The sequence below is a fragment of the Sinohyriopsis cumingii genome, chromosome 5 (genome assembly GCF_028554795.1).
Source record: "Sinohyriopsis cumingii isolate HCF-2022 chromosome 5, ASM2855479v2, whole genome shotgun sequence".
Taxonomy (NCBI): domain Eukaryota; kingdom Metazoa; phylum Mollusca; class Bivalvia; order Unionida; family Unionidae; genus Sinohyriopsis; species Sinohyriopsis cumingii.
Window position 1 is genome coordinate 37,296,277 of NC_142965.1, and position 15,223 is coordinate 37,311,499.

Here is a 15,223-nt window from a genome sequence, read left to right on the forward strand (position 1 = left end):
AATGGCAAACAAGCGTTTATAACGAGAATCAAAGATTGCAGCAGCTGATGTATTTTAATTTTAAAATATGTAAATGTTGTTTAATCTTTATTTGCCATCTATAAGCCTTTTAGTACAATTGCAACAAACGCGCAAATTAATGGAATATGGGTAAACTGTCATTATCAGCCAATAACGAACGTTTCCAGATAGTGTAAACATCCACATTATTTCACTCCCATTGATACTTGGCAATGCTGGTTTTTCTTCTTGAGCTAACCCAAAAAAACAGTTCGGATTCTTCATCACACTTCCTTAAACTTTCTAACTAATGAACTATCGACACCACCACTTCCTCCACCATCACAAGTTATTCCACCTCCTCCTCGTGTTAAACCAATTACACAGTTTGAACTGGTTTGCTCTAGAGTTGCTGCTATCAAACGTAATGCTGTGATAATAACGAACATTAAGAATGGATTAGTTAAAGGGATATTGGTGTCGGGAAAAAGTACTATCATGCATGTTTCTATACTTGTAGAGGTTGGTATGTCGACTGCAGCAGGTGGAATGGATGTTGTAGCTGATATTTTTAGAGTCGGGTTAACTGCATCTTTAATTGGGTTTCTTGCAATAGATTCAAAGAGACACTAGACTACATTTAAGTTTTAAAAAAATGAGAAGATAGTAACCTCCTAGAAGCAAGATGAATTGTACTGATAATATCGTAAGTAAATCAAAAAGCAGTAATGAAATAAGTCATGATAAAGTTAGTATAATAGTAGAAGTGTACAAAAGATACAAGAATGAATGCAATCAGGAGGACAATTGGCCACACACGAATAAAAGATATTCATGAGTTTATAAACCACTTTTACGGGAGTGAAATAAAATGAGAGAAATACACTTTGGAGAAGATTATAATGTAATTACTACATTTACAGGATAAACATCTTGAAGGGGTTATCGTGATGTTAGTTTCAAATCTGTCGGAAAACAAAACAAAATTCATTCCGTAATCTCATCAGTAAACAATGATCTAAACTTGAACAACAACTGTATTACAAATTTAGTTGTTCCTGTAAAATAACATCTGACACAATTATTAATCAGTTTGTTCAAAGAAATGTTGATGCATAGATATGTAAGACTTTGGATGATACTAATTTGTAAAAAAAAAAAACAGGGAGGGACCAAGTCGATTATAAATTTACACATCTAAAGAAGGTTATATGGAAGTAATACAAAATCTCTGCAAACCGATGAACGTTTAGTCTAAACTTGAACAAATGAATACAATCTTAAAGAATAAAATACACAAAGTAAGATATAAACAACTTAGTTAATGTTTATAATCATCATCATCATCATCAGTCCCGTAGTCTGGACGACCATTGGGGCACCGCACAAGACCTAACAACCAGCTTCCTCCATTCCTGTCGATTTTCCGTCTTTCTCAGTGAGTCGCTCAGTGTCAAGCCTGTCCACTCTCGAATGTTATCTTCCCACCTCTTTTTTTGTCTGCCTCTCTTTCTTCTTCCTTTTACAGTGCCTTGTAGGATTGCCTTGGCAAGTCCTGGTGATCGTGAGACATGCCCATACCACTGCAGTTTCCGTTTTTTCACTATGATCAGGAGGTCATCGTGAGGCCCAATGGCTTGTCTTATCCTTTGCCGTATTTTTTAATTGGTGATATGGTCTTTGTATGTGACGCCGAGGATCTTTCGGAATCATCTCATCTCTTTAACCTGTATCCTTTTCTCCAAGTCCGCAGTTATGGTCCATGATTCGCACGCATAGAAAAATATGGAGATCACCAGTGAGTGCATCAGTCTGACTTTTGAGCTGAGTGCGATGTTCTTGTCCTTCCATATGGGCTTCAGTTTTGTCAGCGCTGCTGTTGTCTGTGCAATCCTGGAGAGTATTTCAGGCTTCGATCCTTCATCTGTTACAATTGCCCCCAAATACTTGAAGCTGTGGACTGTTTCTAGCTTTGTACCTTGGACCCTGATGTCACTGCTGATGCCCTTGATTTTGTTGGTCATCATATTGGTCTTCTCTGCACTAATTTACATGCCATAGGCTGCATATGTTTTGTCTCTCTACTAAGCTAGCGAATTCTTGCTCATTTCCTGCTGGTCCATCAATGTCATCAGCAAAACCTAAATTGGTGATTGTTCTGCCTCCGATGCTGACTGTCCCTGTATGCTTATCAGTCCCCTATGCTGCCGTTGAAGTATACTGCACTGGTGGCCTTGTCATAGAGGTGCTCTATTACTGTGATGAGGTTGGCATTGCTGTTGTACAGCCACATGGTCGCCCGCAATGCTGCATGCCCTACCATGTCAAATGCCTTCTTGAAATCCACGAAGACGTGGTACAGATCTTGCTGGTGTTGGATGTAATTCTCACACAATATCCCGAGGTTGAAGATCTGCTCTTTTGTGCTGCGCCTGGCTCTGAACCCCGCCTGCCCCTCGGCAATGATTTTTTCAGCCTGTGGCTTTAGTCTGTTAAGCAGTATTCTTAACATGACTTTGCTTGGATGGCTTACACGACTGATTGTACGGTGGTCTTGACGCTGTTGAAAGTTGCCTTTCTTGGGGAGGGTGATAATCAGTGACCGGGTCCATGTCGATGGCCATACTCCTGTTTACCAGATCTTGTTGCAGTTGTTTGTGGGGCGCTAATCATTGATTCTCCCCCAGCTTGGATTAGTTCTGCTGGGATGTTGTCCACTCCTGCTAACTTACACTTCTTCAGTGATCTCACTGCGGTTTCTACTTCTTCGCGTATGATAGGGTGGTTATCGTTGTTATTTGCTGCAGGGATGTTCAGTACCTCTGGATCTATTGTGACTCGGTGCTTGTAAACTTCTGCGCAGTATTCTGCCCATCTTTTCAGAATATTGTTTTGTTCTGTGAGGCAGTTTCCGGCTTTGTCCTGTAATGATGTAACCCACCGTTGTTTTGTGCTTGTTAGAACATGGACCAGTTGGTATGCTTTCCTGCTGTTGTTCCTTTCCAAGTTTCCCTCAATGTATTTGGACATTTCTTCTATCCAGTTCTCTTTTGCTTTTTCAAGCTATTCTTGACTTCCCGGTTGACTATTTCCTTGTACTGCTCTGCCCCTTTTGTACTGTTCTTTTTCTTCTTCAGTTCCCTCCTCTTGTCACAGAGGTTCAGAATCTCAGCTATGACCCAGGGTTTCTTGACTGGGCGATGTCTACTGAGGAGATCGCTGGCTGTTTCGGTCGTTGCTGTATTGAAGGTGGTGATTATCGTGTCCATGTCGGTATTGTCAGCATCGAGGTTAGTGAGCGGTGCAAATTTCTCACCAATCATTGCCTGGAAGGCTTTTGCTTCTTCGGGATCCTTCAATTTATCGAGGTCAAATGTTGTTCTTGTGTGGCTCTCTTTCTTGACCTTCTTTAGATGTAGCCTGAATGTCATCATCACCAGATCATGCTCACTTCCTATGTCCGCTCCGGGAAAGCTTTTAGTTTTGGCGATGTTTATGCTTGACTGTAGGCGCCTCTTCACCATGATGTAGTCGATCTGACTGTGATGGTCTCTGCTTGGGCTGTGCCTTGTCCATCTTCTGGATACTTTGTGCTGACCGAAGGTGTTTGCCAGCATAAGGTCGTTGTAACTAGCGAATTCCAGGAGCCTCAGTCCTCTCTCATTTGTCTGTACATTGCAGCAGCGCCCACATGTTCCTTTCCAGTTCATGCAAGCGTCCTCGCCTATCCTGGCATTCCAATCACCTTCCACAACAAGAATGTTTATAAAGGATCTGTTATACATTTGTAAGAAAAGGCATCTTTTGACACTAATACTTTCTCGCAGCTGCAACGAAGTAATGATTTAACAAAACTGACCAAAACGATAGATTGAAAACAAGAACAAAATAACTGTGAATGAAAGTAAAGTGAAGTATATGAGATTGGCCGAATATTTATAAATTTACGTCATTGGCTATAAAATCCAAATGATAAATGATAAGTCTTTACCAACTTTAAAGACTGAATTTAATGCTAGAATAGGAAAAAAATATACCAAAGAATACGTTGGTCGAAAACCTGTTAATATTATATGTGTGGCGCAAGGAAATACTGACGAAATCGATAAAAGTCTGAAGCAATTAAGAAAGGATTTCAATGATATAGAACAAAAGGTTGCAATCGAAGCCAACCTAATTAAAGTTGAAGTACATAAAGTATAAAACGTAAATATTAAATCATTAAAGATTTAAGTTACTCTATATATTTAGAATGCCACATGATATCTAGATAATGACAAATCTATGTCCGTTCTGCAATATTGTTCTTCAAAATGATATGTGACGTGCTATTATGTTGAAGAAAGCATCTAAAGTGAAAACAGAAATTGCAATCCAGGGTTAAGAACAGGAGAATATTTACCTGCAATATAATGCGATCACTTCTGATTTTAATGAGTTATTTTGGGAATGAATAGTACAGGAATCTAATTTCGTGTCTTTAGTTTTGCATCCCAAGTGAGAAAAGTATTAATATGACAGGTAATACACCTAGAACAAATATAAATGTGTCCGTTAATGAGCTAAATCTGAATATGTCTCGATAAGAACAATTTAAATTGAACAATTTAAGAATAAAATGACCAGATCCAAAAACAAAAACAATATAATTCAGAGATTCTGCAATACACTAACACTCAGTTGCATAAAAAACTTGATCACAATCGGACAAGACCAATATTGCTGGAATATATTTTCATTCTGCTTTACCAGTCAACTCTATGTTCAGTATATATCCCTCCAAACATTCCATTCAATCAATCAGTCAGTCTGAACTTTTGACCATTTTAATGAACAATGCCTTTTGGTTTGCATAGGCGACTTTGTGACTGTAAAGATTCACACGGAAAAGTGAATATTATAGAATGCTTCGAAAACTCAATCTTTGCATTTTAAGTCGTATACCCACCTGCAGCCTGCCACATGATCCTACTCATCCTTAGATATGATTATCTACAATCCATCTCTTTTATTCGGTTCCTCGTAGAAAGCTGGTGGCTACCAAGATGGTGAACTGCCCTTCAGAAAGCCTCTATACCGAGGCAAATTAACCATCACTTAATCTCAGACAAACAAAACTGACTTTCCAGTATATTACAATACAGTCTTCTATTCCATCTAACCCCACATAAGATTTAGTGTTTAGTACCAAATACCAAGCCTTATACATTAAAAAACTTAAGGCATGAGAACTCGTCTTCATTTAGAAACAGCAAACATCAAGGTTTGAAATATTGCAAGATTCTGTATTCCCAAATCAACACCAAGGTTATTAAAGCTTTTATAAATAAAACCGCATCAAATCCTCTCCTATTTTAGAGCAAATGTAATGAAAGCATAACCTTTTAATATAGCCATACGTACCTCTCTGTAAAGGAGCTTTGAAAGCTTTAGACAATGTTAGGGGTATAAATGCAACACCCCATGACACAATTTCAAACCGATTACCTGATACAGCTGAAATCTTTACTACAGAAGTTACAGGTCCACTCAAAGCTTTGAACAAATTTCATCCTTTCGGATTCCCTTTCCACGTTGAAAGCCTTGCATAATCTTAACTCTGACATACATCAGGAAAAACATGATGCTTTCATGCAATCAGGAAAACGTTTTCTGTAATGTTGACTACTTAATCTCATTGGTATAATAGGTCATGAACGGGCAGATAAAGTAGCCAAAGCTGCATTACAATCATCCGTTTCCGAATGGAAGATTTCACATACTGATTTCGAATAAAGCAACATGCTTGTCATATTTAACAAAATATGTGGAATGAAAGCTTCACATAAAACGTACGAACGTCAAACACATTATTGTAGAGTTGTATCATTCGTATGGAACAAATCGGAGAAATAAGGCGATATTGAGCCGATCGCATACCGGACACACACACCTTGACCAAGTGTGTGTGTGTGTGTGTGATTTGGATTTTTAATGTAGCTTTAACAATCTTTCAGTCATACGATGTCTGCAGTGTAACAGTTTATAGTGATGTCTAACTCTGGGACAGCAAAAGAAGGTTACTGTGACATACATATCACATTTTGGTGGCTTTTGTTAAGCTTTTTGTTCAGTTTTATGATCACATTGCTTTTCTAGTTCTGTTTACACATGGAGCCATAAAGTTTGGTGAAGGGACGCATCCTGATGAGTACTACATTCCGATAACAAACGTATGACACTGTGATTCACATTTCACGCATCATATACTTTGCTTAAATGTTGGGATTTAAATGTTTATGCTAAATATATAAAATAAATTTCATGATTGTATACGTCTAGCTTAGTAACCTTTGAGTTACATTTCATTTGACCGACTCGGGTCATGATGTTGACTTTAGCTTATGGCCACAGTGGTGTTTGCATGATATGTATCCAATAAAGTGACAGGAATTTCAGTGAAAAGATTCATCTTGGTGACGGCTAAATCTTCATTGCAAATGTAGGTCATGAGTGATAATATTTGTTACCACACAGACTTGTGTTAAAGTTCGTGCTTGATGTTATTTCTTTTGCGCTGTTCATGATATAATCATAAAATTGACGATGATATGCAACTATATCTGCTAGTACTATATATGTACAACAAAAAGAGGATCATTGTGACCTATATTTCGTATTTTATCGGCTTTGGTTAGGTGCTTGCGTATAACTTTTGAGGAAACACGTTTCTGGAACGCTATATGCATACTAGCTTTTATAATAATGTAACTAGTTAAGGGGATGTGCATTGGTAAATGACCTCTATTTCATGCTAAAGTGACATTGTTGAAATTGTGCATACTAGAATTCATTTACTGGGTAGTGCTTATGTTCGAATCAAGTAACATCATAATTAGACGCATCTCTGATAAAGCTAAACCCTTAAAACAAAGACTACTGTTATGCACATTTTATGTATTACTAACAGAGGCTATGTATTTGTTTTAGCCCATGGCCACATAGATGTTTCCATGAAATATACACACTAGCTTAAGCATCAGGCCTTTAATGAGCATTGCATTTAAAGGCATAATACCAATGATTGTAAATGGTAAAATTATATATTGATATACTTTAATAGTTTACCCTCAATAGATTAGCCGTGTATTGTGCATATGAATCAATGTCTTGGAGTTCGGTGAGTGGACTGCCATCTTCTCTTGTGAGGATTGTGCTATTTAATGTCAGAATCATTTTGTACATCACAATAACGGCTTATATCATTAGACTACATATTTTGGAAAGATGACTTGAAACGAGCTCTGCAAGAACTATAAATTGTAGTTAACTTCAATTGGTCGTTGTATACTGCATGATGGTCATTGATAATAGGTACAAATACTAAATAAGCAAGACACTTTACTTATGAAACGTCACTTTTTATTGGCTGATAATGGAAACTCATTTTCATGCCCAATTAAAAATGTTGACCTTAATCCATAATTTATCGGACAGAGGAATCCTTTTCCTTATAATTATAATTGTTAAACGAGTATTTGTTTAAAAATTGTCCCAAAATGAAGACAATACCAACTAGATGGAAAAAAGTATTTCCAGTCCGGCTAAAGACAAAAGGTTGACCTTACTATCTGATTTAATATCTATTTTGTCTTTTGTTTTACTTTATGCTTTTATATAACATCAATTTTCTTTACTGTTATGAGTTCAATAATAGAGTCCATAAAGGAAACTGATATGTTCTATATTCAGACTCATTATTTGCAGATTTGGAGGAAATGATGCCAAGCAATAATCTAACCAGTTGTCAGGTAACCAAGGGACACCAAATTGAACAGGAAAAGTCCGCGAATCCTGAAAAACCAAACGTTGAAGTCGATTGTCACGTAATGCTGTCATCATTACAATGCCCAGGAAGTACTGTGAGTTGGCCAAAAGAAAAGACAAAATTGGGTACGTTTGAATGGTGTTTTGTAAATAATAGATATTCGTGTAAATAAAATTCATTGTTGCGGATAATATCGTATAATTTTTATATGTGATTTCCCATGTATCGATAGCATATTAAAATGTACTAGCATAAATCTGCTAATTTCAATTTCATGGAGATTTTACATTTTATATCTAAAATGACCTCCTTGTATACTTGCCATTGTATACAACCTTCTCAATAGTAACGGGAAGTATTCATTTCATTTTTATACCCCCTTCTTTGTCGAAGGGTCAGTTGAGATTCTTATAGAGTCAGGAAAAGTTGTGCAAAGTCGCCCTCGTCTACGACTGTCTGAATCTAATGGTGTGACAGTGTCGAGACGACTGGAGATGAGACCGGATTCACTAGATAGCCATCAGTTCCAACGGCGCTTGCTGCACATCTCTTCCAGTCTATCTACACAGGTAGGGGGTGAGTGCATTTACTTGACCGACTGATCCATCAGAAAGGACTTTCCAGCGGCAGCCAGGTGTATCTGTACAAGAGGATAACAGGTGTATTCGGACCCTACTAAATTAGTGTGATAAGAAAAGTGCTGCCAAACAGAGACTTCTGAATGAGAAGCATCAGCTACAGCATACCTATTTGCAAGACTTCACTTCATCATCCAAGAAAGCAGCCTTCAATAACATCAAGAGGACTGGCTTATGCAGACTCATAGAATTACAAGACCCATGACTGAGCAATAGGGTAGATGAGATTCAGTCCTATGCAGACAGTTATGACATCAAGAACTTCTATGATGCTTTAAAGACAATATACGGCCATTGGTACATCTCCTATACTGAGTGCTGACAACACCACACTGCTCATTGACTAAGAAACGACACTTCAAAGATGGGCTCAGTGAGGAGATAACTGACTGCCTGCCTCAAGTGGATCTCCAAACGGAAAAAGAAATTGACCTGCTGTCAGTTGGCAAAGCACATAGAGCAGATGTTATATTAACCAACCGAATTGTTCTTAATTTTATACACATGTGCTTGAAAATTAAATAGTGCTTCCGACCTAAAATTATGCCTTTAAAAACAAAAGTGCTTCAATTTCCCGATGAAATGTATGTATGAAACGTGAAAAAAGAAAATCAATGATTTAAAACTCTATGCAATTCTAGAAAATAGCCTTGTGCGTGAGAATATGTTTAATTAATGCAATTACTTTTAAATCCACTTGTTGTTTTATAGATGTTTATGCTGATGCAGATTGAATCAATTTTAAATCGTTTTAAAGGATCATTGATGTAAATATGTTGGAGACATGCTAACATAATGTACAACGTAATTCAGTTGTAGGCATATGGAAGTTCATATTGTATATTGCATATACCTACCATTTTAAGCTCAAATGTACATTCAGTAAATGTGTTTACTAATTAAGTGGTGCTTTTGTTTGCTTCCATATCATACTTTTTAAACCTAGAAGCATAATATTAACAGCTAATCCAATTGAATATCATAGTTACCTTTCAGTTAATACACAAATTTATGTAACATTCTTCTTACAATTGAATGATGAATAAACGAATTGTATCCCTGTTTTCGACTGTTCATTACACATAATACAATGAAGTGTGCTGACATTTTCAATATTACATAATGCAATATGTGTAAACATTAATCGAGAATGATTTTGAACTAAAAAATCAGAAGCACCGTATCACTGTAGCTTTGAACGTTAAATTATCAAGTGCCAATCATCATTTTTGTAAGTTTAATATCATGCAGTATTCAGTTTAATCTTGGCTTTACAAGATAATGAATTATATTTCTTTAATAGCAAAATCCTATAGAAAGGTCTGATACTTGTTCATGTTTTATGTTGATGTTACTGTTGCTGTTTTAAATTGTATTTCATAAAATTTCATTACTAGGGTTTAAAGTATTTGTATTCATCCAAGCCATATGTACAGTAAAAACGATTCCAGACCATTCCATAACATATATAGTTTATTATAATTTTGTTTTGAGTGATGTCTAAGTGAAAACGTTACCGTTGCCAATTATTTTATCATACAAAGAAAATAACATTTGCACAACAGGTTTTTTTTTTATATAAAAACGATTCCACCACTTATTTTAATATATTTGCATGGATAGGTAATACATCATCGGGGTTGTGATAGAGTAATCAGTAAATTCATAGGAATTTTTTTTTGAGGCTTTGCTTCTTCAGAAAGAAGATTTTATTGACTTCAGATTTTATGGATCGATGTTTCCAGGGAGAATGATTGAGAGTGTCAGTTTGTTGTTCTCAACAAATGAGGGAAGTAACTGCTAAACTGTTAGAACCGTTCAAGCTTTAAATCAGAGTTAAAGATTGTTCTTCAGCTAATTGCAGAGCGCTTTACTTATGAAAAGTTTGGTTTGATTAGCTGTGAATGGAAATTAAGTTTCAAGCCCAATCTCAAAACTTTGTCTTAATCTGTACCCTTTTATGACAAAGGAATCCATTTTAGCATAAATATAACTGTTAAACGAGTAGTTTTGTTTTCTTCAAACTTATCCCACTGAAGGCATTAGCAACTAACTGCAAAATATTATCTACGGTTTGGCTAGAGCCACTAAGTCGAAAAGTTGATCTTACGAGTTGAATTGTGTCCAGTGTTTTATTTCTCGCGTATAGTGTTTGAGCCTTAAAAAATCTAACATCCATTTTCCTTTGTGTTCTGAGTACAACAATATATTTTATAAAGAAAGTTGACTCATTATTTGCAGGTTTGAAAAAAAGACACAAAGTGAATCATACAGCTTGGGGAAATGAACTTGAACTGAAACAGATTGAGATTTTTCAAGCATCAAAGGCCTAAGCATTATGCTGTCACAATTGTTTAAAATTTGTACCAAAGATGGATATGGCATTCTGATATGCCCACCGTAATTTAAGATTTTAAAAACTTTCTATCCTAAAACACCGCCCGATGAGATTGATCCAAATTTGATATAGCGTATTCTGTCATAAAGATTTTGTAAAATTTTAACTAATTTACGATTGTTGAAAAATAGTTCAACATTATACAACCACTTTTCAAGAGCATCTCAACATTAAGACTTTTAAAGTTTGTAAAAAAAATACTGATCAGTCAACAAATATAGCTATAAGTAGAAGAAACAAACTTTCAGCAATCTCTTATAAAACCATTGAACAGTTTGATAATTATTGACAAAGGACATCCTGATACTGAAGCATTTCAGTTTCTTCACAAATAGTATCAACAAGCTATCAGATATAGTTGCCAAAAACTAAAATCAATAGATAATCCTGGAACAAATATAGAATTAGATACGATATTTTGGAAATCAGCTTTCATACAAATTATGCCAGTCAGATATAAAACATGGCTGCAGTTGCGAATAAAAGAACAAGGGATTTAGGTCAATATAAGCGTCCTTTTATTTTCCACACACCAATAATAAACTCCGTTCAGGATTTGAACTCTTCGTTGCCATGTAATTAACCTCATAAAACGTCATACCATACATATATGATCATCATTCCTCGTTTGTTGTAGACTGAGTTCACGTTAAACAGAATTGTCAATGTAACCTATGCATACGTTATTTCTGCCTCCCCTCCCCTGAGAATGGTATCCAAGATCTAATATATTTGATATCATCTATGTATCATGGTGAAACAATACTCTCAGTATGACACCACTATCTCAATCGGTTAAGGCTAGAAGGAGAAATTACTGCCGGACTGAAAGAAAAGTGAACTGCCACACTGAAAACAAAATCAGAATTTATCAAAAGTGCCGAAATCTGCCTTCAGTTATTGCTATTGTTTAGCCAACTGTCATGTGACCGACGTTAGACAGTCAATCGATATGAAGCCCATTTGGGCTATTTCCAATGATATCGAATCGAACCACGGGTTAAACAAAATATGTAAATTATAGGGTGGAGGTAGGGGGCACGCACAGATCTTTTCTTGCTAGTATGAGCTGAGTCCATTGGAATATTTTTCGACGAGATACAAGATTAGCCATATTTAAATTATTTGCTAGATCCTTATCTTGTATCTTTTACCTTGGGATGCATATTTACTTTTGGTTGGGAGATTCGTTTTCCTTAGTATTTTACGTTTACCATTTTTTATGCCTATCGTTCCTTCGGAAATATACAGTCAATAGTGTGCTGATATACCGGTAAACATGCATATGGTTGAGCTCTACAGTTTCGCATTTTACATAGGGTTAGAGTTTTAAAGAAAGAAAAATTCCCCGATTTTACCCACTGTGTATCATCGCTATTTTGAAACGACCTTGTATATCTTAAGTCTTGTTTAAAGAGATTTAATAACCTTTAGTTTGGTTTATGATTGATGGGTGTAATTTAGGTGATTGATTATACAGTTTGGCCTTAGATGTACAATTACCAAAACGTCTTTATCCGCTTGGTCAATGTCACTTTCATAATTTCAAGGTACATTGTATAAAAACGAGCGATAACTGCTAAAGATAGGGTACTTTTGACTAATTCATGCTGAGATTTGATCACATGGGAGGAACCATTTTAGTTAGCTGTGTGCTTGGATCATATACACTATGTATTTTAGCCACAGTACATGAAAATGACACAGATGTGTGCCAACTGTCTGTCCATTATGCATGTTGTACATGCAAATAACCTCACCCTGGCACCTGGCACTCTCGCAGAAATACGTAACTGTAGACCCCACAAAAACATATATATACATGCATACATACATACATACATGCATGCATGCATGCATACATACATACATACATACATACATACATACATGCATACATACATACACACATGCATGCACACACACACACACACACACACCTACATACATACATACATACATACATACATACATACATACATACATACATACACACATACATAATTACTTTACTTGAAAATTAGACATTCGTCTTATAATCATTGAAGTGTTTATTGTTTGTTTTTTGGGGGGCTGAAAATATTTATTTCAAATTATTCATCCCTGGAAAAACAAAGACGTGACAAATGTTATTCTTGGACACAGAAGACTTGGAATAATAGTAAAATTCACTCAAGGATTATATGTTATAGTGATTCAACAAAAGACTGTTTGCACATCAGTTCAATCCAGGACATTGATACACTAGTACATTAGAGACTCCCGGCTACTACAGGCACTTCATCACTTTCAGAGTCGGATTTATTTCGGAATACCACTAAAGTATTCTGAACTTTATTCATTAGGACATGTGTGAGAAATTCTATGATTATTTGGGACTTAATTCGCAATACCTTAAGTTAGTTGTAGATTTTCACTTTGTATTCTAGGTAAATATATCATACGTTGAATTTTTATAAAACTTCATGGTTCTCACTCTTTTATTTATTTTTTGACCTTATAATATATATATATATATATATATATATATATATATATATATATATATATATATATATATATATATATATATATATAGTCATCCCACAATATTCGAATAATATTTATCTGTGAGGTCTGGGTTTTTTAAATTATTTTTGTAATGCTTCTTATGAAGAATTCCTGGAGTATCTTATGGTAATTCAATAATGCATATCTATAAATAAGTGATTGATCTTGTTATTGATAAAGCGATAAATGCCATTTTTGTTAGAGATTGAAAGAAAAACATTCGTTATGAAGATAAGTCTTGAGGCCACCGTTTCCATTTATTCTCCATAAATTCTTCTGCAATTACATATAAAAACACAATCAATATTTTGCAGAAATCACCGAACATCGAAAAGGCATTATATGCATCTTAAAACAGTATGTGAATATCAAGTCCAAGTTATCCTACGCACAAGCTGACGAGATCTTGCATCATCTTCTAGAACATGAATTTGTTGGTTACAAGGAAATCCACGATATAAATTACAGTTATATGCATCCTGTCGACGTATTGATAAAGTCAGTCATCAGTGGACCTCAAGGAATATTTAAGGTTTTTTTTGAAAGGTTGAAACTACATAGTCCAACGATAGCTAAGATGGTTGCGGAAACTGATATTACACAAGAGGATCTGTTAAGTAAGAACTCGCTTTACTGTTTGTAATAATGTTAATGATTTACCTTTTACATTGACTAGAATACATTTCATTTTTGTATTCTATGAAGTGATCGAGTTATCTATGGAACTCAAAATTTAGTAGTTCAGAGCTTAACTCAAACTTTAGTAGTTCAGAGCTTTTCCCATAATAATGCAGAAAAGTAAATGAGTTTGAATTCAGTATATTGAAACATGTTGCACCTATATTTAGTGGTGCAAGTAAGCTTGTAGGGCCATGTACGCCGCACCTGTAAGACATTTATTACCGGTACAACTGTAACCAAAATTTGGAGTGTGGGGGTAGTTACCGTAGAAGTAAGAGTTAAAATCTACTTGCACCACCGCGTATATTGGTATCTTCACCATCAGTTATCCAGGTTTGTTTTCAGACTTCATGAATAACATCCAAATAAATCTGAAGATCAAACCAGGATTCCTTTTTTTTCAAGCTCCCTGTGACAGTATATAATTTTGGTCAATGCGGTTTAATTGAATATAACCAGTCGTAGCTTCAGTTGTTTATTCTGTTTCTAACCGCCTTGTTCTTTTCGTGTGGAAAACAAAAGTCTGCGATGGAGAAGACTGCACGTAATATTTGTGCATGGGTCTGCATGAAAATATTTCTTTGGAGAGACCCCTTGCAAGATTCTCATTTGAACAAAAAAAATTGATTAACATGAGTTACCACGAGCTGCTTGCAGTATATTAAAATCAAGTTGTACATTACAAATATAGATACTAACAGAAAGCTTGATGTGCATTATGTTTATGCATGTATTTTTTGTAACAGTATTTTGAAATTCAATGAATTTATTTTAACTTCCAAACACCATATAAACTTGACGGTAAATCTACCAGCAAACCACAAAGATGGCTGATGATGACGTCATTCGGGAACTATTCACGAGTTGAACACTGGGAAGTACCCTTTGCTGAATTGCTTCCCCTCACAAAAGGATCGATACTCGCTCGCTTTAATATAATAAATAGTACATGGTGCTGAAAGGCAGTTTATGGACCAGTCAGTCAGACCCTAAAGGTATATGGACCTCAGCTTCGCTACAGTCCAAATATGTTTCGGTTGTGACTGACAAACTGCCACAAGGTCTACGGTGCCAAGCAGTAATCATTAACCTTTCAACGAGTTTCATTAATTTCATGTAAAATGAATACGATTTTTATATTCTATTAAT

At 35.6% G+C, this 15,223-nt stretch overlaps 1 protein-coding gene across 1 annotated transcript in view; it reads left to right on the plus strand.

Moving 5' to 3' along the window:
* Positions 1-15,223, plus strand: part of LOC149798953 (uncharacterized) — a 71,584-nt gene that overhangs the window by 49,375 nt on the left and 6,986 nt on the right. The window contains exons 8-9 of the mRNA XM_089957872.1: positions 7,747-7,932; positions 13,708-14,010. Of these exons, the coding sequence (XP_089813998.1) occupies positions 7,747-7,932; positions 13,708-14,010 (489 nt within the window). The remainder of the gene's footprint in view (positions 1-7,746; positions 7,933-13,707; positions 14,011-15,223) is intronic.